General features: G+C 51.5%; 3 protein-coding genes across 4 annotated transcripts; 2 read left to right on the top strand and 1 right to left on the bottom strand.

Annotated features, from left to right (window-relative positions):
• Positions 1 to 415: 415 nt before the first annotated feature.
• On the top strand, positions 416 to 9,758 carry PINK1 (PTEN induced kinase 1). The gene is made up of 8 exons (XM_027657904.1): positions 416 to 771; positions 2,483 to 2,782; positions 3,692 to 3,795; positions 5,435 to 5,617; positions 5,998 to 6,161; positions 7,119 to 7,246; positions 7,966 to 8,202; positions 8,559 to 9,758. Exons 1-8 carry the CDS (start codon positions 430 to 432, stop codon positions 8,817 to 8,819), a joined length of 1,719 nt encoding a protein of 572 aa, XP_027513705.1. The 5' UTR covers positions 416 to 429; the 3' UTR covers positions 8,820 to 9,758.
• Positions 9,759 to 10,768: 1,010 nt separating this feature from the next.
• Positions 10,769 to 15,171, top strand: AGMAT (agmatinase). Of its 2 annotated transcripts, none has more exons than XM_027657906.1 (7): positions 10,769 to 11,446; positions 11,558 to 11,760; positions 12,401 to 12,449; positions 12,585 to 12,780; positions 13,794 to 13,856; positions 14,237 to 14,321; positions 14,427 to 15,171. In XM_027657906.1, the coding sequence occupies exons 1-7, from the start codon at positions 11,070 to 11,072 to the stop codon at positions 14,504 to 14,506; spliced, it is 1,053 nt and encodes a 350-aa protein (XP_027513707.1). In that variant the 5' UTR covers positions 10,769 to 11,069; the 3' UTR covers positions 14,507 to 15,171. The 2 variants fall into 2 exon arrangements, with proteins under 2 accessions (XP_027513707.1, XP_027513706.1); XM_027657905.1 differs by having other exon boundaries at positions 10,862 to 11,446; positions 13,794 to 13,973.
• A 353-nt stretch (positions 15,172 to 15,524) lies between these two features.
• DNAJC16 (DnaJ heat shock protein family (Hsp40) member C16) lies at positions 15,525 to 26,681 on the bottom strand. Its single transcript, XM_027657903.1, has 14 exons — positions 26,467 to 26,681; positions 25,198 to 25,264; positions 24,018 to 24,348; positions 23,622 to 23,806; positions 22,350 to 22,454; positions 21,616 to 21,774; positions 21,107 to 21,237; positions 20,697 to 20,880; positions 20,345 to 20,527; positions 20,016 to 20,092; positions 19,682 to 19,762; positions 19,496 to 19,594; positions 18,891 to 19,061; positions 15,525 to 18,479 (listed from the first exon to the last, which is right to left on the bottom strand). Exons 1-14 carry the CDS (start codon positions 26,643 to 26,645, stop codon positions 18,083 to 18,085), a joined length of 2,349 nt encoding a protein of 782 aa, XP_027513704.1. The 5' UTR covers positions 26,646 to 26,681; the 3' UTR covers positions 15,525 to 18,082.
• Positions 26,682 to 27,138: the final 457 nt, after the last annotated feature.

Below are 27,138 nucleotides of genomic sequence, written 5' to 3'. Positions count from 1 at the left end.
CATTCCCCGTTCCATTCCATACCCCATTCCCTGCCCCATTCCCCATTCCATTCCATACCCCATTCCATACCCCATTCCCTGCCCCATTCCCCATTCCATTCCATACCCCATTCCCTGCCCCATTCCCCATTCCATTCCATACCCCATTCCCTGCCCCATTCCCCATTCCATTCCATACCCCATTCCCTGCCCCATTCCCCATTCCTTTCCATACCCCATTCCCTGCCCCATTCCCCATTCCATTCCATACCCCATTCCCTGCTCCATTCCCTGTTCCATTCCCCTTTCTTCCCATCCCCGTCCCGTGCCCTCTGTGGGCGTGGCCTCACACTGCCCGTGGGCGTGGCCTCCCTCCCCATTGGCCCCTCTCTCCCCTGTCCCCGCCCCTGTCCCCGCCCCCGGCCCCGCCCCTCTGTCCCTCAGGCCGCCATGGCTGTTCGGCTGCTCCTGGCCCGGGCCCTGCGGCTGCTGCCGCGGTGCCGCCCGCCCTGCGCCCCCCGTGTCCACCCCCGCACCGACCTCCGCACCGACCCCCGCGCCGACCCCTGCACCGGCCTCCGCGCCGCCCCGCCGGCCTCGCCATGGCGGCCGTGGCTGTCCTGGCTGCCGGCCGCCGGCCGCCTCCTCCTGCGCGGCCCTGCGGGCGGGCTGGCGGCCGTGGCGCGGCGGGGGCCCGGCGGGGCCTGCCTGGCGCTGGCAATGGCGCTGGGGCTGGTGGAGCCGCGCCTGGAGGAGCAGCGACGGGCCGAGGCGGCGTGCCGGCATATCCAGGTGGGGAGGGGGCGGCGATGGCGGGGATCCCGCTGGGGCGCCCTCCGTGAAGGGGAGGGGGCACTGCTGGGGGAGCCCCTCAGACACCCCTCATGAAGGGGATGGAGGGACCTTGTTTTAGGGAGACCCTCAGAAACGCCTCGTGAAGGGCACAGAGGGTTCCTACTTTGAGGAGTCCCCCCAGGCACCCCCCATGAAGGGGATGGGGGTCCTTGCTTTGGGGAGCACCTTAGACACCCCTCATAAAGGCGAGGGGGGGATCCCGCTTTGGGGAGCCCCGCAGACACCCTCCATAAAGGGGAGAGGAGGGTCGCTGCAGTGGGGAGCACCCCACAAACACAGCTCCCCATCTTCCCTCGAGGAGGTTGGAGGGTGCAGCTGTGAGCAGCCCTCAGGCACATCCCCAAAGGTGGGAACTGCTGGGAGAAGCCCCACAGGCACCTCTTCCTTCCCCAGATTAGGGTCCTGGAGAAGCCTCTTGCTCAGCAGCCCCCTAAAGCAGGTACTGGTGGGTCATCACGGTGGGGAGCCCCTCACTCCCTCTGCCCCCACAAAGGGAGTGGGTCAGGGCCCTGCTGGTGGGGGTCTCGTGTCCCAGGACACTGGTGTTGACCCCCAGGTTTATCACCTCTCCCTGAGACAGACCCAGCGTGCTGGGCCAGGCTGTGCTGTGCTGGCAGGGCTCTGGTGACGGACGGTGCTGAACATATTTCCTGGATAAAAATAGACCTTTGGTGCCCAGAGCCACCTGTCACTTGCTCCACTGGCTGGCAGACACATTCCTGTGGAGGTTCTGCCTTTCCCTGAAGTTTCTCAGGATGCTTTCTCTCCCCTGGAACCAGGTAGTTCCATTTGCTGTCCCTGAATCTGTGTCCCCTTTGTCCCATGACACATCCCTGAGGTGGCCACCGCCACGCTGGGGCTGTGGGGAAGTGCACTGGTTTGTATCAGTACAGGTGACAATTAGGGCACCACCAGACCTGTGCTTAAACTCCAGAACAGCCTCCTGTGTGTTGTTTTCTCACATCTCTTGATTTCCTCCCCCAGCTCCCTCCCGTCACGGATTCACTCTTACTCGACCTAACCAATCCTTGGCTGCCAGAGAAGCTCAGGGCGTTGTTTTTCCTGTCGTTGCTCTTATTTGTGTTTTCTTTTAAATGCTGTTTGCCTGATTTATTTATGGAGAGTAAGAAAAATGTAATAGTGCATCTCTTTTTAGAAGTATTCAGTTAGGCTTCTCTTTACACAATCACGGAATCATGGAATGGTTTTGGATGAAGGGACCTTAAAGCTCTTCTCATTCTATCCCCTGCTGTGGGCAGGGAAACCTTCCACTATCCCAGATTGCTCCAAGCCCCGTCCCACGTGGCTTTGAACACTTCCAGGGATGGGGCAGCCACAGCTTCTCTGGGCAAAATATATTTATAGTCTAGACTGGCAAATGAATCTCCCTCCCCATTCCTTTTTGTCCCTCAGAAAGGGCACCTTTGGAAAAGGCTATTTTAGGAGTAGATTGTTCCAGACAAAAATACATGGTCTGCAAATTCTTTCCCTCCTGGATACAGTGATCTGAGCCCAGTGGTTAGAGCCTGATTGTGGCTTTCAGGTTGACCAACCCAACAGGATGTGTAACACCACCTGAATACCAAGTTCCCCCTCGCTGGGAAGTCTGGAATAACTGAGCATGTTCTTCTGTTCTTATTCCTTTCAGACGGTGTTTGTTGGGAAGAACAAGCCTCAGAAAGATCCCCTGAGCTCCTTCCGCTGGCAGGGCTTCAAGCTGGAGGAATATCTCATCGGCCAACCCATCGGGAAGGGCTGCAGCGCTGCCGTGTACGAAGCAGCCATTCCTTTCTCTCCCAGTCCTGGGGAATGTGTGGAGAGCAGCCATCTCCCAGCCGTGCAGCAGGATCATGGCTCAGCTCCCCGGGCAGCTGAAGAGGAGCCTGTAGTGAAACACCAACCGAAAGGGGCTTTTCCCTTAGCTATCAAAATGATGTGGAATATTTCGGTAAGGAGTCAGCTCTGAGTTCCTGTGGCTGTCGCTGGGGAATTCTGGCTGGAATGTTTAATACTGGAGTGTTGAAAGCGCTAATTATGGAGTGCGGGATGAGTGTGTCACAACAAAGCTGTTGACAGGTGACACTGGAGACACAGAGTGTTAGGAAAGAGTCCCATAGCGAGGTAATTAGTGTTCATCATCCTCTGGAACCAGCACTGAGAGCTCCTGCTGCTGGAGTTGTTGGGTATGGAGGGGGTGTTTTGGGAAGAAGAGGTTTTCTGAAGCTGGCTCTGAATGGGAAAACCTGTGATTTAGGAATTGGTGTTCTGTCAGTGTCAGCACAGAGATGGGGCTTCTTCCTGAAGAGTCACAGGGTAGGCAGTAACCTTCCTGCTGGATCCCTGTGCCATCAGGCCAAGATCTGCTCCAGAGTTTCTCACCTCATGTGACTGGTGATCCAACCCCTCAGTGTGGCTATTCCACATTTAAAAAAATCCAGAGGGCTTTCCCTGTTGAAGAGGTTTAGTGGCACTTGATGTGACAAGTGGATATTCCAAGAGAGTCTTCCAAAATGCCAACATCTGGAATCCACTGGGCTCCAGAAGTACCCTGGCATTTAGCTGTGGGCTTTTCCACGTGGGTTTGGGAGTGTGAGGTGTAGCTCGGAGCACTGACAGTCAAGGGTGCATTTGAAGTGACAATCAGATTTCTTTCTGCAGGTAAAGGCCTTGCCACATCCCTTGGTGAAATCTTTAAGTAGTTAATTGCCTTCCCTGATTTTCAAGGGAGGGGAGTCCCTGGAATTTTGTCTCAGTGATCCAGCTCCAGACACAGCGCCAGCATAAGGATTGTCTGCTTTTAGCCTGCAGTGGATGATTTTGGAGCTTAAACCAACGTGGGGTGTGGTTGTTGTTGCAGGCTGGTTCCTCAAGTGAAGCCATCCTCGATGCCATGGGCCGAGAGCTCGTTCCAGCCACTGGAGTTGCTTTATCCGGGGAATACGGAGCTGTCTCTGGCCACAGGTGTGGACATTATGGAAATGGGGATGGTTCTCAAATGGTGATGGGCTGATTCTATCCGTGGATTAATTTTGCAGCAATATGCACTGCTAAGAAGGTGGCCAGAGCTTTCTAGAATAGTTCCTGAAAGGAGATAAACCCAGCAATTATTAAAGTTTGGTGTGCAGGGAATACCCACAGCTAACCTTTGTGGTCCAAAGGGTGTTGGAAGGGCATGCCAATACTTTGGGAGCATTTGGGGTCCTACCAGGCACTTCCTGCCCAATGCCTTAGTTTGTCTGTGTGTGAAATGTGTTGGTATCTGCTGAGTCAAAGGCTGGAGGAACCACTGATTAAAGATCATTTAAATATGCACCGGGGTGCTTTTTAATTGCAGAAATACATACATGCAGCAGGTAACAGTTTGAGTGTGTTAAACATCAAATGATTTCACTGTGATACGATTTGACTGTGAGATTTGAGAACTGGTTTGGGGTAAAATGGGCCAGGGAGGTTGAAACTGGGTTAGTGCAGGGGAACCAGTGAGAAGGAAACTGGAAATTGCTCAGTTCCCACTCTTTCAGCTGAGTGGGAAGTGAACAAGCAGCATGAAGGTGGAAAATCTCATGGAAACTTTTAAATTACCTTGAGTTAGCTATCTCTTTGTTCAAAAATATGTCTTTTTGTTCCATTTGAAACAATGGAGTCTACAGCCCAGATTGCCTGATTTAAATTTCAAATCCATCCCGGCTGCCAATACAAATGAATAATGAATGCTGTGCCCTGTGTGGCTGGCTGGGAGTGCAACAGAGCAACCAAAGGGGTATTTGACATTCAGAGGATGAGAGATCTGTGTTGCAGATGCAGACAGGTAACCTACTTTTCATTGTAGTGAGAGCTTCCTGCCTGTGCCATAAAACAGAGGCTCTAAATCGATACTTCTGGTGTGAGGTTTACCTTATTTTGCGTCTAACAAAGTAATTTTGTTTGGATTTTTTTTTCTCTAGAGCTGTTGTAGCTCTTTTTGAATGGAAGAGCAGCCTCTGAGTGGCTCTGACCTTGTTAGCACTGTGGAAGGTTTTGTAGGGCTTGAGTAAAATGAAAGGCTGAGTGTTTTGTGTGAGGGTTTCTATCAAAGCTTCGTTTGCAGCGTAGGTTAAGCACCTGTATTTCCTGTGTGGCCATGGAATATGGGGAAATCCAGTTACAGGAGAGCCCCTGTGAAGCCTTGGCTGGCTCAGTTTGCTGTGGCAGGTTCTGAAATCTAGAAAAGGTACTGGAAGCTGCTGAGGTGGATCCACTCGAGCTGCAGGTGCTCTGCATCCACCTTGGAAATGCTGGGCCAAAGGTGCTACTTGGGAAATGGGTCATGAGGGCAGAGAAGCTGCTGCCCATGTTCTTCCTCAGTGAATGAATTCAGGATGTGAATGTCTGACTGTTTGCTTAACGTGCTGTCCTGTAATCCACGCTGTGCAGCTTTAATCTCTCTCTGATGGGGTTTCCAGTGCACAATAAATGTTTGCTCGCTGCCGTGGAGCCCCTTGGTGGGCAGGATGTGCCATATTAATGGAAAGTAATTCCAGAAATAACAGCAACATGTCTGTGATCCATCAGAACCGACCAGGGGACTGATGCAGTCTGTGGTGTCTCTCCTTCCACACAGAAAACCCATCCTTGGGAGGAAGAAGTTGCAACCCCATCCAAACATAATCCAGGTGATCCGAGCGTTCACATCCTCTGTCCCTTTGCTGCCTGGAGCCTTTGCTGACTATCCTGACATGCTTCCATTGAGCCTGAATCCCAGAGGGATCGGTCACAGCCGGACACTCTTCTTGGTGATGAAGAAGTAGGTGGAGAGAATCTGATTAATGTGACTTGGGTACTCTGTGCAACGCAGGCCCCTGCAAAGCTTGGGCCTAGGCTGCTGCCAAAGAGCAGAGTATGCTCTTGGAAATGCCTCCCAGGACTGTTCCAAGTCCTTCAGCTTCTAACTCTGCTTCCACAATGAACACAAATCGTTCTTTTTAATAATTACCCCAAATTAAAGCAAGAAATGTGGAGTTTGTCCCCATTCACCTGCCCTCCTAAGCCTGAAGTTCACCCTTGGTCTGAGCATGCTGCTAGAGATGGAGTAGAATCAGTAACGAGATGAGCCAACACTGAGGTTGAACTGGCAGTGGTAAGCTTCCAGGATGCTAATTCCCAGTTTTCCCTTGTTCTGCCCAGTTACCCTTGCACACTGCGCCAGTATCTGCGGGAGAACACGCCGGATGTTCGCCTCTCCACAATGATGATTTTACAGCTCTTGGAAGGCGTGGACCACCTTGTTCGACATGGGATAGCACACAGAGACCTCAAGTCTGACAACATCCTGGTTGAATTCGATTCTGGTACGTAGATCCCTGAGGATAAATGCCAGTTAACTTGTAGAAGGGATGCAGTCATGTAGGTATTCAGGGAAGTCTCACCCAGCTGCGTGGGGGGGGGGGGGAAAAACATCAAACCCTTTGAAGAATCTCAGGTTTAATTTTTAGCTTGGTATTTGGTGTCACTGCAGCAGTGGGGAAGTCATGAATCCTGTCTGTGCATGAGGTTTTGGATCATTAACATGGACACAGAGTATTGCTGAGGTGATGCATTGCATGAGCACAGCCAACGTTCACTGGAGCATCTGATAACGCCACATTTGGGATGCTGCAGGTGCCTTTGCTTCAGGCTATTGGCTCTGTCATCTCTCCCAAAAGAGAGAGAGCCTCTTAAAATCTTACTCCATAGCCAGGTTAATTCTGCATCACCCTGGGATGATGAAACAGGGGTTGGGAGCAAGAGGAATCGACTGTTACGGCCAAAAGCATCTTTTTCATGGGCTTGTTCTGTCAGCCTCTAACGGAGATTTTAATTACCTGAACTCAGTTTCAGTGTGATTGAGATTTAAATGGGCAGGAAGCAATAGCAGGCAGGTCTGTGTAATTAGGAGTAGAAGAATTAGCTTGTAGAGTATCAGGGGGAGACAGAGAGTACAGGAATGCACCCTGCCTTCCCTGAGAGAGGGCACACAATATGGAGGATTCCCTCTTCCCCAGGGCTCAGGATTTAGAATCATAGAATGGCCTGGGTTGGATGGGACCTTAAAGCTCATCTCATTCCAACCCCCCTGCCATTGGCAGGGACACCCCCCCCCAGACCAGGCTGCTCTACTGAATCAGCTATCTGGATGAGGGGATGGGAGTGCACCCTCAGTCAGTTTGCAGAGGACACCAGGCTGGGTGTTGGTGTGACGTGGTGTTCAGTGCAGCCACGTCCTCCCAAACGGAACCCTAACTCTGCCAGCCCTGTGTTGTTCACAGCTGGCTGCCCCTGGCTGGTCATCACCGACTTTGGCTGCTGTCTGGCAGATGAAAAAGTTGGCCTGAGGCTGCCTTTCACCAGCTGCTACGTGGATCGGGGTGGCAACGGCTGCCTTATGGCACCAGAGGTAAGTCCCTCTGAAGTGGTGGTTTGTGGTGCTGGTTTTCTGCTTGTCCTGCTGTTGGGACTAAAAGTTTTGGTGGCATAGAAGGTGTCCATGTCCTAACTTAAGTTAGGCTTGGTGAAGCCTGAGCTGAGCACTGTCCAGCAGACACCTTAAGCTCTAACAGGTGAAATGGAATCAGTTGGTGTCTCCCCCCCAAAATTTACTCTTCAGTCTTTATTCAGGCCCCTTCCTGTGTAACTATAAAGAATTACATGCAGCAGTCCTCGTGTTGCAACAGTGTTTTTTGGCTGAAGTTCAAGGCAGTTGTGAAATTATTTTTAGTTCCTTTTTATTTCTCTGATGATAACCCTAATAAAAGCCAAGACACCCTTAACTGTGCTGGACCTGGCACCTTGTCATGGTGTCAGTTGTTAATCTCCATGTCTCCTGTCTCCATAATTCCAGCAGGAAAGAGCCCTTGGGACTCAGAGAATGCCAGTCAGTGGCAACTTAGGTGCAATGTCCAAACTCCTCCCAGCATCCCAGTGGGCTGAGCAGTGCCAGAGGCTTATTTCATGCCAATGGGGAATATTTACACTGGAGATCTCCATGGACCCCGCCTTTGGTTTCAGTCTTTCAGTTTATTACAGGAAAAATGCTGATTTGACCATTGAAAATCAAATTTGAGCACAGAGGCCACACTCGGGCTGTTTATTTGAGCATCCCCCTCTCTGTGGCAGGTGATCACAGCTTCACCTGGCCCAGGCACAGTGATCAACTACAGCAAAGCTGATGCTTGGGCTGTTGGAGCGATCGCCTACGAAATCCTGGGCCTGGCCAATCCTTTCTACGGCCACGGGGACTCGACTCTGGAAAGCAGAAGTTACCAGGAGGAGCAGCTGCCCCTCCTGCCTGATCACGTGCCCCTCGAGGTGAAGCAAGTGATAAAGATGCTGCTTCAGAGGGATCCCAACAAGGTAAGACACCATTGGTCTTCAAGATATGCCCTTTGGGAGTGTCATTTGTGGGTTGTTTTGCCTTGGAGGACTGCGAGTGCAGGAGTTGATCCAGATCTCACTGCAGCCTCCGTAAGGGTCAAATCTAAACAAAAAGTCTTTGCTGAGGGACAGTGGTGCTCAATCATTTCAGGGATTTCAGCAGATGTTTGTGTCAGGACTGGACCTCAAATTGGGGGTTTCACTGAGCAGCCAGACATTAATAATCACAGAGAGTTTTTAATTGACAGAGAGTTCTGTCAGTACAGATGCTCTGTGCTGGTGATGTGACTGAGTGCAGAGGGATCAGCTCACCTTCCCTCTCCCTCCTCTTGCAGAGGTTGTCTGCGAGAGTTGCTGCAAACGTGCTTCACCTGAGCCTCTGGGGTGACAGTGTTGTAGCATCCAGGACCCTGAAACCCGACCAGATGATCGCCTGGCTCCTCTGCCAGTCAGCTGCCACCCTGCTCACCAACAGGCTGGTGGATAAAAGCCGGGTAGAAACCAAAATGAAGATGTGCTTTTTGGCAAACCTCGAGTTCGAAGACCTCTGGGCAGCAATATTCCTGTTGCTGGCCTGGAGAAGCCATTCTGGGTGAAGGAACCACCTGGAACACAAGTGTTTCAGTTAAATAGCCCTTTCTAAAGGCACATAGGAACCTGTCCTTTCTGTCTGCCTGGAATCCTGTAGTGCTTTAGGGAACAAACTGCAGGCCTGTGTTTAAGAGCTTGAGTTTCCTCTAGCAAGTGTTAGCACACCCTGCTTTTCTCCCTCTGCTAGAGGAGATGCCCTTGCTTCCTTACTCTCTGGTTTGGAGGGTGTGTGGACCTTGCAGGTGTCCTGAGGTACGTGGTTGGTTTGGCTCCCATTTGGGAATTCTTTCTTGTGTGTTGAGTGGAGCAGGTTCCCTTTGAGATGGGGTGGGTGAGAGGAGGCACTGTCTGCCTGCACTTTACATGGGAGCATCACAACTTTAACAACACTCTGAGAAAGCTGAGCTGACAAAGGGATGTGCAGTTTCTCTGTTCTTGGGGAAACCAGTGGTGGTCTGAGGCTGCTATTCCTGTGAGCTGCAAAATGACAAGCCTGGAAGCTTCCTGGTGAGGTGCTGCCTGGTGACACGAGCATCAGCAGCACTGAGTACCTCACAGTTGTACGCAGGATAGTGGGGGCACATCGTCCTCAAACCCCTCTTGTGTCTGTTCTTAACTGTTGTAGTTCTGTGGTGATGCTGCTGCAGGGTCCAAGGCTGAGTCAGAATGTCCAGTTAGGGATGGTGCTCCAAACAAAGTGAGGCTAAGCAGCAGCACCTGCTTAAAGAGCTTAGTGTGATGCCCTGCTGTTTTACCTGCCTGTTTTTAATTCAGTGAAATAATATCCTTTGGTGGGGAGGACAGGAGACATCAATCTTTAAATAATAACAACAGCCATGTTTATGAAACATCATTCAATTTTGTGTCTGTAAATGTGTTTAGAGGAACTTGGGGACAAAGTTATTTACGCTTGTTGCACAATAAATTGAAGATTTAGCTCTGTGGCTGTGTGGGTTCTCTCAATCCATGGTGCCTTAAACAATGGTTCAGCTCTTTCCAGTGCTGACTGTGGAACACAGTATTTTATTCCAAGTGAGTTTCCCAAAGAGGAATGGACTTTGCTTGTGGATGTGCCTGTTTTGTGCTCTCCTGCATGGTATATCTGTGGCTGCTCCTGCAGTTTCCAGGTGGATGACAGCAATGGCTGATATCCCTGACCATCACATGATAACGTTCTGCCAGGGTCCTGCAAGGCATTTCAGTTCAGCAAAGAGGGAATCACAGAAAACTGAGCTCTTTGGGGGAAAAAGTTGCAAAAAAAAGACCTCTGTAATATTGATCTGACCCAACCTGAGTGGGTGCTGCTGCTTCTTACAATACTGAATTCTTGCAGTGTGCCTTTGCTGCCTTGGGTTTGTGTTGCTCTCCTGTGAGCTCTGTGCTCTCGAGGCACATTCCCTGGTCACTGCCTCTGGAGCCTTTTGCAGAGTAAATACTGTCCCTGTGTGGTGGATCTCTGCTCTGAGCCCTCTTCCTGCTGTGAACATCATTCCCATGCCTTTCCCTCTCCCAGGTCTAGTCTCTACATGAGTAGAGAGCAGAATTAGGAGCTGGGGCCGTCTGAGTTCAAGTGTGTTGGTATTTGCCCAGCCAGGATTTAATCTGTGCTGGTCAACTCCAGACACTGGAAACTTGCTTGCCCTGGCAATCATTTCATCTCTGCCCTCAAAACCAGCCTAAAATGCTTGTCCCACAGCTTGTCCCTCTGGTCCTTAAATCCCTGTTAATGCTTCCCTGTGCTTGCATTTTGTCTGCCCATCGTTCTGCTGAGCTTGGACTTTCCTTTTGTGTTCTTCCCCTCCTGCCTTCCGTTTTCATGACTCTTCAGCATTCTGGCTGCTTTTGTGAGGTGCAGGTTAAAAGTGCAAGCTGTTAATGCCACAAATGCTGCCGTGCTTTCTGTGAATGCCCGAGGGTACCAAACTGGGACTGTTCCCAGTGCATCCCCTCCTGCCCTGTCCCGCTAATCCCTGCACAGGCTCTTGGTGGAGGCGCTCAAGCCAAAGCCTCTCACTGCTGTGTTTGCTCCTGGTGTTTGCCAGGACTGTGCCATTGGGAAAGGGGGTGGCTGGGCTGGATCTCTGCCCTTCCCTGGGCAGTGGGATGTCCGACTGCACTTTGAACCCTGGAGGGAGGCTTGGCGGAGGCTGCTGGCTCTCTGCCCACCCCTGACACTCGAGTGGAGACAGAACCGGCTCCAAAGCACCTCTCGCCGTGTTCCCTGGGGGATAGAGAGTGGGAGTCTGTGGAGCAGGATGAGGCACCTGCTCTGGGCTGGCTGCTTCCAGCTGCTGCCCCGGCAAGCTGGACCCTGCACTCGCAAGCTGACGACTGCAGTGACCAGTGCAGTGGCTACCTCACACTGTGGCCCGTGGCTCCTGGCTCCTCTGGCCGCCTCCAGCTCCTCACCCAGTGTGTCCAAGGGGTTCCTCCAGCCCCCGATCCTGGGGAGCAGGGCCCCTTGTTGCTGGGGCTCTCAGTTCAACGTGCCTCCCAGTGCCCTGCTCGTGGCCCGGCCCGTGGGGGTCTGCTCCATGATGAGACTCCCCGTGCAGGCGTCGGCGCAGGGACTGGACGCGGCGTTTGTCGGCGTCCCGCTGGATACGGGTACATCCAACCGGCCGGGAGCCAGGTAAGGGTGAGCCGTGGGGAGCTGGTGCTTCACTCTGGCACAGCTCCCCCCTGCTGAGAGGAGCGCTGGGAGCTCCGCCCGGTGGCTTTTCCCAGCTGCGCCATTCCCCAGGTTCGGCCCGCGTCAGATCCGCGCGGAGTCGGCCATGGTGAGGAGGTACAACGGCAGCACCGGGGCAGCGCCTTTCGACTCCCTGCGGGTCGCTGACATCGGGGACGTGAGCGTGAACCTCTACAACCTGCCCGACAGCTGCCGCCTCATCCGAGAGTCCTACCAGGAGATCGTGGCCTCTGGCTGTGTGCCCCTCACCTTGGGTAAGGACCGTGTGTCCACCTGCTCAGCCAAACTCCTCCTCTTCCTCCTCCCTCCCATCATTCAGTCCAAACACAGCAGAGGGTGAGTGATGCGGGACTGACTGTTCTTTGATGCCCCTTTTAGGTCAAAAATGATGAGGATGGGTCAGTCTGTAAATGCAGCCAGTGACGTGTTTTTGGTGTCCTGCAGAACCACACTGGGACACATCCCTTGTGTCCATCCACCTGTGGGTGTGCCTGGCTTTGCATGAGGCTTCATTTGGGCACATGTTCAAGTTTGCAGCTGTCACAGCTTGGCATCGCTAAAGGAAGAGAATGTGTAGAGTAACGAGGGGCAAATCACCAGTTACAGCATCCTCAGAAATGGATCCTGTGTCTATTTATAAGCCCAGTCAAGGGTCCTGCTCCACTGGCTGTCCCTGCTGGCAGTCCTGCATCTCTGGTCCTCCCCAGGAAGAAAGAGGAGATAGGAAACAACCTGCACTCAGGAGCCTCAGGTTTTCCTTCGGGAATGAAGCTCTGGAGTGTATAAATAAATGCAGGATAAATGCAAGGAAGGAAAAAAATCCCTGGGAACAGAGGTAATGAGTGCTGAGCAGCTCTTGCAGTGTGTTACCCCCTCTTCCCTGTTCTGCTGCAGGTGGAGAGCACACCATAACGTACCCGATCCTGCAGGCCCTGGCAGCAAAGTAAGTTTTTAACCTGGAGGTGTAAAATAAGGACCTGGGAAGCACCTCAGGAACGCCCCTGGCTTGCTCTCCACGCGGTGGGCAGGGCCACTGTGCACAGGGTGGGGACTAACGTGTCCACCCCGTCCGGAGCAGGCACGGTCCCGTGGGCCTGGTGCACGTGGATGCTCACACGGACACGGGGGACACGGCGCTGGGGGAGAGGATCTACCACGGGACCCCGTTCCGGCGCTGCGTGGAGGAGAGGCTGCTGGACCGCAGCCGCGTGGTGCAGATCGGCATCCGAGGCTCCTCCTACGACCCCGATCCCTACGAGTACAGCCGGCAACAGGTGAGGGGATCCACAGCCGGGCGCTGCCTGCTCTCCCTGCCATGAATAGGTCGTTAATGTTCCTTGCCTTCAGCAGGGATATAATAAATGAAAAAAAAAACCCCACATGCATTATAATAATATGTAATAAATATATATAACATAATATGTATTAATTATAATTTTATATAATCTATATATTTTATATGCTGTATATTTATAATGCTGTATAATACATAGAATTATAAATGAATATATAAATATATAAAAATATATAAATATATAAATATATATTTATATATAGATATATAAATATATAAATATATAAATATATATAAATATATAAATATATTTATATATAAATATCTAAATATATAAATATATAAATATACAATTGTATATAAATATATAAATATATAAATGTATAAAATATATAAATAGAAAAATATATAAAATATATAAATATAAATATAGTAAATATACTAAATATATATTTATATGCAATATATTTATAATTTATGCTATAATTATAAATGCTATGTGTTTATAATAATATCCAGAAATTTGTATTTATAATTTTTGTATAATTTAAAATTTAGATATTTTACAATATTTATATAAGATGCAGAAGATACAAATATATGAATAATATATAAATATACAAATATTCTTAATATACAAGTGTAATATATAAATATAATGTGTAAATATATACATATAATGTATAAATATATAAATATATTTCATATAAATATATAGTAAATATATATTAAAAAGTACACATATATAAAAATATATATTAAAATGCATAAATAAAATACATGGGTTTTTTGCATCTTGTCCCACAGGACAACTGTCAGCTGGGTAGGGAGTAAAAAAATGTGGAGAGGGAGTGGAAGGTGCTTCCAGGAGCACCTCTGCAGCTCAGCCCTGGGGTGAGGGTTGATCCCACCCAAAATGCCCAGCGGTGCAGGGGATGCTCCTCTTTTCCCACCTTTCCCTGAGCAGGTGCCCGTGTGCCCGTGTTCCTGCAGGGTTTCCGGGTTGTCCCAGCTGAGGAGTGCTGGATGAAGTCCCTGGAGCCGCTGATGGGGGAGGTGAGGGCACAGATGGGGGACAGGCCCACGTACATCAGCTTCGATATCGATGGGTTAGACCCCGCGTACGCCCCGGGCACCGGCACCCCGGAGATAGCTGGGCTCACACCTGCACAGGTGAGGGGACTCCAGGGAATGCAGCTGCATTTCCCACTGGGAAAGGCATGTTTTTGCTCCCGGGTCATGCCACCAGCACAGCAGAGAGAAGGCTAAGGAAGGCCTGGGAGCGTTCCCTTATGTTGATGAGGAAGGGAAGCGTGGAACTGATGAGATTTGGTCTGTAGAGGTTGGGTTTCCTTATATGAAAATGGAAGAAAGCAGAGCCCTGACTGGTCCACCAGGTCAGATGTTTCTTGATCCCAAATCCATTTTTTTCCTAGGCTTTGGAGATTATTCGTGGCTGCAAAGGCCTGAACATAGTGGGGTGTGACCTTGTGGAAGTCGCACCAATGTACGACGTCTCTGGTGAGTCTAAAGATCTCGAGAGTAAAACGTGCCTGGCAGAGGCAGCCATGAGTGAAAGCCATTGGATATTCATGGATTTTTTTTTTCCCTTGTCTTTTTTTTTAGGTAACACAGCCCTCCTGGGTGCAAACCTACTGTTTGAGATGCTGTGTGTTCTCCCAGGAGTGAGGACACTGCGAGGGTAGTTCCTGCCTGCTCCAGGACAGCACTGCTCCATGTCCCCAGCCAGGCTTTCCATGTCCCTTTCCCCTCATCCAGCTACAGCCAATGTGGGCCTTGCAGCACAGAATAAATGCCATTTTCCACCAGTAAAGGTAATTTTAAGCTGAGAAGCTGTAGGGAGCAGATGGGTTTGAACACCCCATTTAACTGAGGTCTGGAGCTTTGAAATTGGTCTGGTAAAGGGACAGATGAGGCTAATAGTGTTTGGCCTCTGGAATTACTCACCCAGCTTACAGGGGTCCTGGCAAAACTCACTGGTAAAGGGTTTCTTCCATTAGGATGTGGCAGCAAGACAATGACTATAGAGGCAGGGAGGGCAGCAAAGGGCATCTGGGGATCCTGCTGAGCATAGGGGGATGTTTGACTGAAGTTCCTGCTGGTGGAATCACCAGGAGTTTCCTATGGCAGGAGTGGTTTAATCACTCCTGGAATTTCTGAGCTGACATGAGCTTAGTTTGCACATGGAAACACGAAGCCACTTCATCACACATTAAAATAAGTTTATTTTGGTTGCGAACCTGTAATTGTCTTAAAACAAAATGACATAAGTGCCTGTTCACAAATACAAAACCAAAACAAACCAAAACAAACAAAAAAAAAACAAAACCAAAAAGAAATAAAAAGACAAGTTTGCCAAATAAGTTAATCCCCCCCCTCCCAGTATCAAAAGTGCAAAATAGGTACCTAGTTTTCAGTCCTACTTGTCAAGCTGCGCTCGTGTCCTGGCTCCTGGCTGCTGTGGGTGAAGGGCAGAGACAGGGGAAGGGAGGAGTTTGGGAACAACCTCCACTCCAGGGCCTGTGTCCCTTCTCCTCAGCTCCGAGCGCTGTGCCACCGCTCAGATCTCATAGGACAGTGCACTAGGACCGAATTTCCTCAATCTTTGGATTGTGAACCACCACGCATGGAACAGAATCACAAGGGTTAGAAAATGATGGGGGGTGAGGGCTCAGGGCCGCTGGGAGAGCAGGGGCAGATCCCAGGATAAGCAGCTCTGACCCTGCTCTCCAAGACAGCAAATACCTGGAGCGCCACACTGGCACTAAAACCTACTGAACCAGGGGTTAGAGCAGCTTGGCATTCGCTTCAACCCAGGAAAAAGGGTTTCCATAGAACAGAAACCAGGGGCTGTGCTCCCATCCGGCCAAACCCGGCAAGGGTGGACTGCTGCAAGCGCTCCTTCAACTCGACTCTGGCTGAAAGGGGAGGTTACCTGTGCTAAAAAGAAAATAAAAAAGGACTCTGGCAGAATTTGAAGGCTGTAAAGCCTTCTCTCCTTCCTCGGGGCAGGGCTGAATTCCCTTGCTGTAGCACAACTAGGCACTTTTTTTTCATGGATTGAGGCTTTTCTACTGGTTTCTGACCAGATGAAGAGACAGCAGAGACCCAGAGAGTATTCTTTTGCTTTTGCAAATGTTGAAGAAGTTATGTGGAGCCTTCTGGTGGGCTAAAACCTATTCCAGCCACATCCTGCATGGGAAAAGCACAGGAGTAGACAGCAGCTGCTCCAGCCAAGTGAAAATGAAGTCTAGAAGCACCAGGCTGGTGTTTTGTTCCCCCTCTGCTCTCCTTCAGCAGTTTTTGTGCACCTCAGAGTTCTTGGGCAGGGAGAAGACCTCGCCTTCTTTCCTTCCTTCCCTCTACTTTCTGGGGCACAGAGTCTGCTGGGCTGGAATTAATTAACCTCACATAGGGTTGGTTGGTAGCCTTTATCTGAAGTACATTTTACAGGGCTCTGAGGTACCTGCAGGGTTCAGAGCACACCAGTCTGCTCCCAGGATGGGAGGAATGCAGTGAGGCAAGGCTTTGGGAGCAACTAGGGCACGTAGGCAGTGCAATGATGAGCATTCCCATCTTCCTATGGGATCAGCAGCTGGCTCAGAGGTCGGCACTTATTCCTACTGACTGGCTGCTCTGCTAAGATGGTCACTAAGGTGGCGAGGGCTGAGTTTGGAATTAACACCATGTGCTCTGAGGGCTCTGTGTCAGGTTCAGAGCCCTGTGGCAAAGGCCACCTGCTCCCATCCCTGCACTTTGGCAGTGCTGGAGCCTGACGGTGACGGGATCCATGGAAGGAGACCAGGGTGACAGCGTTGGCCCCACAGCAGCAAAAAGGAAGCACAAGGCTCACAGATTTCAGTCCTGGCCACAAAGAGAAGCCCTGCTGCCTCCCTTGATTGCTAGAAGGTTAAGTAGCCATGAGGCTGCTGCTCACCCTCCCTCCACCTTATCCAGGACCACCCTTTCCCAGCAGTGTTGGAAGTGGCTGTTGGGGCGCTGCTACAGCAAAGCACCATCCAAACCCTGTTCTAGCCTCACACAGACTTACAACTTCCAAAAGACAAAAAAAAAAAAAAATATCCAAGCAAACAAACACAAAGGCAAGGCAGCAGCCTGAGTGTGGAAAAATAGAGGTTTGGGGCAAGAAGGAAATGGGCAAGAGGTGGAAACGGGCGAGAAGCTGAAACCCAACATCTCAACCCCACACCTAAACCAAAAGGAGCTTCACACACACGCGACGGTCTGATGATACAGCACTTGTGGGGCAACATTTCAGGAATACAATCGTTGAAGGTTGAGGTTCCTTGATACAAAGGAAGGTTGGTTTGTACTACAATTGGAAGGATGTTTGCAAGGAGCCCAGGTGACTCCCTGGCAGCTACGTAGAGGTTTTTTTTTACACATCTACTGGCTCATAGCAGCTTACGCCTACAATCTGAGGACGCAGGTAAAGTTATGGCTCTAGGATACATCGTCTAAAATCGACAGAAGCAGAAAAGGCATCTGAAAAATCAACGTGACATTTAAATGGCTCAACACTTTGACAGTATTTACGGCCGTGCAAAACCCTTTTCCTTCCCAGTCACGGTTCAGCTGGTGAAGCTGCACGTGGAATCAGGACACGAGGAGCATGAAACATGCAGATCACCCAAGAGCCTGCACCACAGGTGTGTCCCAGCTACAGGTTTGCTACAAGGGAGATGCTCCTGACCGGACTCTACATCACTTACCACGGGGAAAGCCGAGGAAGTACAACTGCCTGGCGGGAGGAGGCCTTTTGGAAGGGCAGGGCCTGGGAGGGTCTGCAGGGTCTTGCCAGTGTTACACCATGCACTGCACCATGGGCTAAGCACACGGGGATGGGGAGAGAGAGAACCGCGACCCGACCTGCACCACTGGCCGCGGTTGGTCCGGGCCGAGAGAAGTTCACAGGGTTTTTCTTCAACTGAGGTAAAACAAGACATGGAACAAGGGTGACTTGGGAAGCAGATGTGGCAGGACAAGAAGGGAAAAACAGACTTCTTGGCTCTTCGGTAGGACGGTGTCCAAGCACACGATGGGTCAGTGGAGGGCAGGTGGGTGTGCTTGGCTGCGCTCCCGGGCTCCGGACGTGGGGAGATATGTTTTAGTCTCCGGCCCCAGGAGGGTTCACCTAAAACCTAAGGTCCATTCATCACGCTTGTTTGTGTATTCCTGGAAAGAGCTGTCCTTTGTCATCTTCATAAAAAGTTTGTCCCTTAGAATCTCTGTAAAATCCCTCAGTCTAACGCAGGCCACGAGGGGATATAGAACCTCTGTAAGGAACCCTCTAGGAGGCGTTCCATCCAAAAGGACAATTTGTGTAATTTGTTTTTAATGGATCTAGATCCGGGGCTGCAGGAGGGTTTCCCTCTGGCTTCCGCGTGTAGTGAGGCATCGTAATCCTCGCACGATCCCAGGGTTCCCCCCTCATCCCCTGATCTGTGAGGCTTAAAGAGGCAGAAATATTTCTTGTGGCCGTTCAGAGCCAGGACGTAGCCCGTGTAGTCGCGCTCCAGGAAATGCTTGTCGTACTGGTTTGGGATGGGGGCTGCATCCTGCGCAAACTCCAGCAGGTACTCCAGCCACTCTCGGTGCTTGTCCAGGCTGAGGAAGGAGAAATGAAGAGAGCTGCTCCTGGGAAAAGAGCAGAGAAGACAGTGGGATTAGCATGTGTCCTGAGCAAGGCTGGATTCCTATGAACAGGTAAGGACTTGTCAACAAGGGCAGAGCAGTGTTGCTGCAGCTCCTTTTCCAGCACAGGTGACGCTTGCCCAGTGTGCAGCACTGTCGTGCTCTCTATCTGATGAAACGTGGGTACAGCCAAAGTGGCAGCAGCACCAGACCCATGTGGCCACCATCACCGAGTCGGGCCAGGAAAGGCCACTCGTTTTTTGGCAGCTCATTGCCACAAATGAGCACAGAGGCTGCTCGCCAGAAATGTTTCCTCTTGGCAATGGAGCCGACCCTGCTCCTCCTGTGTCGCCAGAGCTGCCTCACACAAGTTGTTAACACAACAACAGAAACCCAGGAGAGGCCCCAGCCTACCCTGTAAATGTGTAGACTTCCAGGGCGAACTTCTGGAGCAGGGGGGTTTTGGTCGAGTTGGACAGGATCAAGACGACGTTCATGTGGCCCGGCCTCAGGCGCACCAAGTTACTGGTGTAGTTGATGTCCGTTAGCTCAGTCACCTCAACAAAGCCCTTTTTGGGAATCCTGCTGCAGCAAAACAGTGACTGAGTGAAAGGGGAGCAAGGGACCAGGAGCAACTGAGGACAGAGAAACTGTGACCGTGTTCCTCAGGCTGTTCCCGAGCCATCCCTGTGCCCAAAGCCAGTTTAACTGGTACAACAGCCCAGTTTGGATCTTCCTCAACAAATGGGTCAGACCTTTACCTTTTCCCCAAGCAAGCTGCCTGGTGCAAACTTGGTGGGAATTGTTTAATAACCAAATTAATGTCACCTTGTCCTTGCTGGCGGGGTCCTGGCTCACACCGCTCCTCCCCACCTGGCTGTGCCACTGCTGCTCTGCACAACAACTGCATCATGTCTGTGCAACTCTGGCACTTCCCTGCTCTGCACTAACTCTCCCTGCACAGACACCCCCTGAACAATGCTTCCACAGAAAAGACTTCTGGAGAAATTAGAGGGAACCTGTTACTCTCTTTGCTGAAGCTCACGTCGTTCTTCTCCGTCTTTGTGGCAGTTTCTTCTTTCTCCGAGGGCGGAGAGTCCCTTGTGTCGCTCGAATCACTGTGGAGGAAGGTGATTTTGTGTGTGTTTAAGGCCCTGGGTTGGGACTGAGGAGCCACCCCTGAGGGCATTTTGGTGTGCACTCACCTGAAAGCCTGAACAATAACGGTGCCAAAGAGAATGAAGAGCGCGGAGAAGAGCAAGGACAGCAGCGGCATCATTTCTCGCCTGAGGGGAAGATGTGCAAAGAGCAGTCTGGCCTGTAAGTTCACATTTTCTGCCCGAATTCCAGTCCCTGTCTACCTCAAATAACAACACGTGCTTTCCCCAGAAACTCGGCTTGTTTCTCAGGGTCTTAAAGACCATCAAGTTTTTGAGTGCTGTCCTGCTCCCACCCAAAAGAGGAGGCTAAAAATGGATCTATTTTAAAATAAGGTGACGGGGAAGCAGTGAAAACCCACAATGGATGCCCAGACTGTACCAGTTACTGTGAAACAAACTGTCCCAGCAGTCTGAGATGTAGTCCAGCGAGGAGTAGAGCCATCGGATAAGGAAAATCTGTTTGAAAAGAATGAGAAGCAAAAAACAAATGACAAACCCGCTATGCATAGCCCCAACGTGACTCCCATCCTGCAAAAATGAGCCCAACCCTGGGCCAAATCAGCTTCAGTGAGCTTCCTTCCATGAGCAAGAAATCTTATAAGAGTCTTGCCTTGGAATTTTAAAATATAAATAACGCCTGTGAACCATAATGGGACTGTCCACATCCAGAACACAGATATCAGACAGCTGGAAAGGCCATGGACTTACAGGAGCGAGCTCATCATTCAGGTCTGCCACAACAGTCTCTGATGACAGAAGGCCAGGGTCTGTCCTCAGCTGGTCCAGGAGATCCAGGAGGATGAAGTTGTCCTCCTTGCTGCCTTGCCAGGCCTCCTCCAAGGCTTTGTAGGCAATCTTCCCCGCGTTATTGCGTCTCTCCAGAATGACCACCTGGATGAGCCAAGAACGTGGCAGATGTTAGAGAGGAAGGGGCTTTTTTTCTATACAGATGTTCTGTTTCAAACCACTGCCCAGAATTAGGTGTCAGATCAAGCTACAGAGTGATGTAAATTAAATGACAGGCTAAAAGAAGGGATTAAAAGCAAAAGGAAACCCTCACAGCTGATCTTCCCCGATACTTCTCATCATCCATCAGCAAGGCGTCTGCAAACTCTGGCTGCCGTTCCTTATAGATGTACACAAACTTCAGTGTGTCTTTTGTGTTGGCCACAGCAAAAGTCAAAAAGGCCTCATAAGCCTCAGCAAACTTCTCTCCTTCTCCAGTAAGCAAGACCACGCAGTGCCTGGGTGATACAACGAGATGGGGGATTAAGAGCCGTTCTGGACACAAGAGGAAATGACCACCCCCTTTCTGCTAGTCAAAATCACCCCAATGAGGCAGAAACCTCTCTGATACTGTGGATACTGAGCATGATCCAATGCAGTCATTGCCCTTTTCCCTTAGAATCAAACCAAAGGTGGCTTTAGGAGCAGCTCCAGAGCCTCAAATCAGGAGGACATGCCACTTACTTCCGCTGACGGTGAGACTTCTTGACAGGACACAGCTCCTGGAACAGCCTCTGGTTGGTGAGTCTGGCCACCATGAGGAACTTATTCTGAGAAAGGAAGTCATCAATGAGCTGCTTCTTCATCTCTCGTGCCTGGCAAGGACAAAGGAAGCAGAGGTCAGAACTGAGCAGGTGAGGAGAATAAAGCTGTTGGGTGTTCCTGTCTGAAGCCGGGGAAGGCTGCTGGCCATCGCAGTCCTCACTGCAATCACCCAAGGTGTTGTGAGGCCTCAACACTGGGAAGCCACCCTGTGTCCACCTTCCTCAACAGGTCAGACACCAAAACTAGAGCCTGCCAAGCTTCCTCCCTCCAAACATTTGCCCTCTTTGCCTACCGAAGCCAGAGTTTATGCTGAGAACAAACGCTCTTTACACCAAAACACACCAGCGACAAACCTCTCATCGCCAGCTCAGTCAGGAAACCTCCACGCCTGTTTCCCATAAGCTCTTGGAGAGGGCTCTGAGCCGTACCTGCACAACGTCAGCGGGCCGGTCGATGTGCTCCTTGAAGACCATCATGGTGGGACTGTAGACGTTGATGTTGTACTGACTGGACAACTCTTCAGTGCCTCGGAGTCCGACGTACACATACCCAAAGGACAGGTAGTCCCGGTAGGCAAAGGCAGTCAGCTGGATGGGGAGAAATCCACAGTGTGTGTTTGTGGTGGAGAGTGAACATTTTCTCCCCTGAGTGCCTGTGATGACTTTGCTCTGAGAATATACCCTGCTGTTTGAATGTCATTGGGCTTGTACTGCAAGAGGTACAAACCCTTCCTCTCCCTTGCTGAACCACACTTTGAGTTCTCTCAGTCAACGTGCTGGGAGCCTCCATGGATCCACAGTTTTATTTACAGTCTGACGTGGGGTTTCTCAGGAAAAGGGCTTTGCAGTAACACAAATTAGACACGCCACAAACGTCTCCCACTCCTAACAAAGGTTAGTATGCACCTGTGTTGCTGCTACCTCCAAAACCCACGCACACCTTCACATCCATGTAAGGTACATACAGGTCAGGACAGACTCCTAACAAAGCTGGTCACCTGGCCATGCCGTTTCTGACAAACACAAATCACCCTGCTCTCCTAGAACCAGCCAATGGTGTTTGGAGGCATTGGTTGACCTCTGCTCACAGCAATGGTGCATTTTCTTTTGGGACATCTGGATTTATAAACAAGTCAACTCGGCAGCGACAGAAATCACATTACCTTGTACAGTAATGGCACAACTGGCATATGATCGAACAGCAGGACGTGGGGCTTGTTGTCCTTCCTCCAGTCAGAGAGAAAGCGGATGTAGTTTTTATCTGTAATCTTTAAACAGAACAGGAACATCAGTTTAACCTCTGAGCAGTCAGGCAACGCTCCACCATGAGCTGTCTCAATGAGAACTGAGCCTGCAAAGGTGTCCAGATGTTGCAGAAAGCTGAGTGTGGGTTGGTCTTTCCCAGGAGGTATTCCTGATTAATGAATGAATTAAAACCATCACTCTCGACCCACTCAATTCTCTCAGTTATTGCAGCCTCTGTCAATGCCATTCCAAGTCAATGCTGATGGCACTGTCATTCTTGTAACTGTTTGGACCAAATTCTTTACATATCTATATCTATATATAATAGGAAGCCAAGAATTAACAGGCACCTACCAAACCTGAGCTTCATCAAACCTGCTCTAGTACCTCTCTGACCCAGAGGAAGGAGATAAACGGCTCCGTTAGCTGTGGAAGGGGAAACAGATCCCACTTTTGGGGTGAGAACTCCAACGCCCAGAGGACAACAAGTCAAACCTGTTGGGAAAGGCAGCCCTTGCTGAAGCTCCCAAATGAAAACAAGGTGAGGTGAACAAGGCTGCAAGAAGGGGACAGGCAGGTGAGTGCACTGTGGGGGCTGACCTGGCCACATCGCCCTGAAAGGAGTGGCAGGTGCTTTAGGACTCCACCAAAAATCACTGGGCAAGGCTGAAATGCAGGAATATTTTATCAGTTAGGATAAAAGTTATTTTACTTATAACTTGGAAGGGCTGAAGCTGCCAGCTCCACTTTCAAAGGTCCGAATCAAAACCGGACAAAACAAACAACAGGTCGGTGCGTTTTAGGAGATACCACCTGGGAGTTAGTGAGTGGTCTTTAATTTGCTGGATGTAATGCTGAGAAAGGAGAAGGGAAGTGAAATCCAGCAGGTTCCTAACCTAGGGATAAGCTTGGTAGGGTCCTGGCAGCTGTGGGGTGTCACAGCTGGGGGGCAGTCGGCACTCAAGCCCCTGGTGTGTGACCATGTAGTGGCAGGATCAGCCCTTTTGCAAGGAGAAGTGTTATGGAGCCACAGTGGTGTGAAAGCTTTCCACAGCTCCAGAGTTTGGAGCTTTGTGATGCAGATCAGCTCAGGGCCCAAATTAAACAGATCAGCCACCAAAACAGCCAAGGAGAGAGAAATCTCCAGGCAGGCAGGAGAAGCAGCGTGTGACACTCCTGCTGGAATGTACCTTTTCGACAAGATTCCCCGGCAGAAGGTTCTCCACGAATTGCCGCAGGTTCTCCCGAACGACAGCGTTGTGGAAGAAGGTTATTTTCCCGTTAATGAGCCCCAGCAGGGTGGGAGTGCTGTGGGCACCCAGGTGGTGGGCGAGGCGCCGCTCGTACCCTGCGTGCACCACGCCGATTCCCACTCCTGGAAAAGGAGAGCAGCAGCTTCAGGGGAAAGATCCGCAGCAAACCCAAATGCCCAGTGGAAAACTGACCACCTGCTCCCTTGCCCAGCACCCCGGAGTTAGTAATGTTTGGGAAGGCATTAGGATAAATCTCTGAGGAAATCTAAAGGTTAAACGGAGTCCTGCAAAGCTGAAGGCCAACGCTGGATGCACGCACAGCCTCATCCTTACCCAGCGCCTCCAATTCCTGAGCGACTTCCTTCCACACGGGCTCGATGTGGATGCAGCTGAAGCACCAGTCCGAGGTGATTTTGATGAGGTAAGGTTTCTTGAAGCTGTCTGGCACGATTTCGTTGATGTAGTGGGAAAAGTGGAGCAAGTACTTCTCGTCAGAGGTGTCGCGTCTCTCGGAATTGAAAGGGAAGTGGAAGAAGGACTCGTCGAAATAGAAGCCGTCGTGGAAGCGATGGAACTGGCGGTGCTGGTGCTGAGAGAAGCCCTGGCTTTCCCCAGCATCTCCATAGCGATCGAAGTTTGCCCTCTTTTCCTCGTTGGAGAGAATCTGGGAAGTGGACGATGGAAAAACCATGAGGGGGAACCGCCCTGACTGTAATTTCTTAGTAAATGACTGCAGCTGCCTAAGGAATGTGTGGGATAAATAGTCTGAAAAAGGGAACTATCACATCCCTCCAGGCTCACTGTGGTGAACAGGGGTAAAAAAATGCCAAAGTCCAAAGAAAAGGAGCTCCTAAATCCAGACTGTTGTACCCACTTCTGACACCAACAGCTCCTTGGGACGAAACATCCCATGTTGGCATTCCCTCTTTCCTGGAGCAGCTTTTGCTGGTGTCTCTTTGAACCCGGATGGTTTTCTTGGTACATCAGAAAGTGACAAAAATTCCACCAAGAAGCCAGGAGCCCCACAGAGAAACTGCATTTTTTTTTGGCAAGGAAAGAAGGATTTACTTTTATTTCCTTGGGCTCAGCTGCCACAAACTGGGGCGGCCAATTTCCACAGCGATGTGCAAATAACTACCACTGACAATAATTTGAGGTGACCAAAGCCATGTGATGATTAATGCTGCTTACATCACCCCAAAATGCTTTTATGTGCATGTGACAGGGACAAGACGCTGCCCAGCCAGGCAGGGCTCAGTGAATACTCTCTCCTCCCTCCTTTGAGGCTTTTTAGCCAGGACAGGGCAGGCCTGTAGCAAAATATTTGCAGCAGAGGCCACGCTGGTGACTCCAGTGGCTGTGTCAACAAAGCTGAGCAAACTTTTTGGGTGGGTAGCGTCCACCTCTACAGGGTCATTCACCTTTCCCATGTAGAAACACACAGGAAAAGCACAGGGGAAATAAGTTCTCTTAATGTTAACAACAGCAGGAGTTTATAAGCAGCACGTGTTACCTCGTAGGCCTTGCTAATCTGGATGAATCTGTCTTCTGCTCCTGGGTCCTTGTTTTTGTCAGGGTGCCTACAAGGCAGAACCAGAGGAAAAGGGGTCAGTGGTTCCCTGGAGGGCACAGGGAGCTGTCAGCCTCTGTTTGGAGGCGAGCAGAACACGGACAGTTATGACATGCAGTGGTATCCCCGAGGCTGAGATCAGATTTATACCCAGCACATGCTGTCCCTATCCAAACCCCATCCCAAAACACAGCACTGGGATGTGTGTGGTGTGCCTGTGGACCCGTGCCTCTGTCTGATCCATCACCAACAGCCCAAGCCCAAGCCAAGGGAGCATGCCTCTTTCCTAGCAATGGCTCCCTTGGCTGCTGCCCCACATATCTACTGGGTTCTTCCTTAAATCACCTTCTGCCACAGCCCTCGGGGATGTGTCATGCAGCACAACAGCTCTGGGTGAGGCTCTTTCCCCAGGCCATGCCTCAAGCCTGCCCCTCATCACACACCATGGATGCAAGGGGTGTGACATTTGGGCACCTGATGCCTTTCCCTCCCACAGCACAGGGATTGGGTTGCCCTTGGACAGTGACATATCAAGCTGAGACTTAGACCCCGGTGTATTAAAAGCTCCCTGTTGAGTAAGGGAGAACTTTTTATCCCCATAGCCGGACTCTGGGAGAACTTTTTCCCCTTGTAACCAGACTCTAGAAGAACTTTCTTCCCCATAGCCAGACTCCAAGAAAACATTTTCCCCCAAAGCCTGACTCTGGGAGAATTTCCACCCCACAGCCAGACCCTGGAAGAACTTTCCCCTCTGTAGTCAGACTCCAGGAGAACTTTTACCCCCTGTTGCCAGACTCTGAGAGAATATTCCCCCCACAGCCAGACCCTGGAAGAACTTTCCCCTCTGTAGTCAGACTCCAGGAGAACTTTTCACCCCACAGCCAGACCCTGGAAGAACTTTCCCCCCTGTAGCCTGATTCTGGGATAACTTTTCCCTCCATAGCCAAACTCTGGAAGAACTTTCCCCCCTGTAGCCTGATCCTGGAAGAACTTTCCCCCCCAGTAGCCAGCCTCGAGAGGGTTTTACAGCCCAGATCGCTGGCGCGGGGGCACCCGCCCGGCTTCAGGACGGCGAGGGAGCCCCGGCGCTGCTTCCCGACCTCCCGCCGCGCCTCACCCGCGCTGCACAACCGGGCGAGGCCGCTCAGCATCCCCGCCGGGCCATGCCCGGGCCGCGGGGCGGGGGCGAGGGGCGGGAAGGGCAGCACGTACCATTCCCGGGCGAGCCGCTTGTAGGCCTTCTTGATGTCGGCCTGGCTGGAGCCGCGGCCGACCCCCAGCACGCGGTAGGGGTCGAAGTCCCCCGGCGCGGCCGCGGGCAGGGCGGGCAGCAGCAGGAGCAGCAGCGGCAGCAGCAGCAGCAGCATCCAGGCGGCCCGTCCCGGCTCCATGTCCGGCGGGGCCCCGCGGGCGGAGGCAGCGGACGGGCCGCCCTTCCCTCACCGCCGCTTCCGGCGCGCCCGCCGTGCCCGGGGAGAGCCGGAGCTTCCGGGGGGGGACACGGGCCGGGAGCGGCGGGAGCCGGGCTGGGGGAACCGGGCAGGGGGAGCCGGGCTGGGGGAGCCGGGGAGGGGGAGCCGGGCTGGGGGAGCCGGGCTGGGGGAGCCGGGCTGGGGGAGCCGGGGAGGGGGAGCCGGGCAGGGGGAGCCGGGCAGGGGGAGCCGGGCTGGGGCTGCTCCGGCGCTGTGTGTTGCGTTAGGGCCGGTAATGGTGGCGAGGGGAAGCCGTGTGAGGACACTGAGGGCGCTCGGTGTGTTCAGCTGGAGCGGAGGGGACTGAGGGGAGAGCTCACTGCAGTTCCACCTTCCTGGGCAGGGGCAGGGGAGGGGCAGGGACTGAGCTCTGCTCTGGGGGGACCAGGGACAGCAGCCAGGGAATGGCCTG

This window comes from Corapipo altera, unplaced genomic scaffold, assembly GCF_003945725.1.
Source record: "Corapipo altera isolate COAL_440 unplaced genomic scaffold, ASM394572v1 301, whole genome shotgun sequence".
NCBI classification, from domain to species: domain Eukaryota; kingdom Metazoa; phylum Chordata; class Aves; order Passeriformes; family Pipridae; genus Corapipo; species Corapipo altera.
This window is presented reverse-complemented; position numbering and strand designations above follow the sequence as displayed.

Bases quoted from the DNA above. Each gene is read 5' to 3' on its own strand.
- PINK1 (XM_027657904.1), top strand. From the start codon at position 430: ATGGCTGTTCGGCTGCTCCTGGCCCGGGCCCTGCGGCTGCTGCCGCGG. The intron at 772-2,482 runs GTGGGGAGGGGG...TATTCCTTTCAG, and splicing joins CGGCGTGCCGGCATATCCAG to ACGGTGTTTGTTGGGAAGAA. The intron at 3,796-5,434 runs GTGTGGACATTA...CCTTCCACACAG, and splicing joins GGAGCTGTCTCTGGCCACAG to AAAACCCATCCTTGGGAGGA.
- AGMAT (XM_027657905.1), top strand. From the start codon at position 11,070: ATGAGGCACCTGCTCTGGGCTGGCTGCTTCCAGCTGCTGCCCCGGCAA. The intron at 12,781-13,793 runs GTGAGGGGATCC...GTGTTCCTGCAG, and splicing joins ACGAGTACAGCCGGCAACAG to GGTTTCCGGGTTGTCCCAGC. The intron at 13,974-14,236 runs GTGAGGGGACTC...TTTTTTTCCTAG, and splicing joins CTGGGCTCACACCTGCACAG to GCTTTGGAGATTATTCGTGG.
- DNAJC16 (XM_027657903.1), bottom strand. From the start codon at position 26,645: ATGGAGCCGGGACGGGCCGCCTGGATGCTGCTGCTGCTGCTGCCGCTG. The intron at 19,595-19,681 runs GTGAGTGCACAC...CTTCCTCCACAG, and splicing joins GTTATTGTTCAGGCTTTCAG to TGATTCGAGCGACACAAGGG. The intron at 19,062-19,495 runs GTTCCCTCTAAT...GTTTTGCTGCAG, and splicing joins TTCAGCAAAGAGAGTAACAG to CAGGATTCCCAAAAAGGGCT.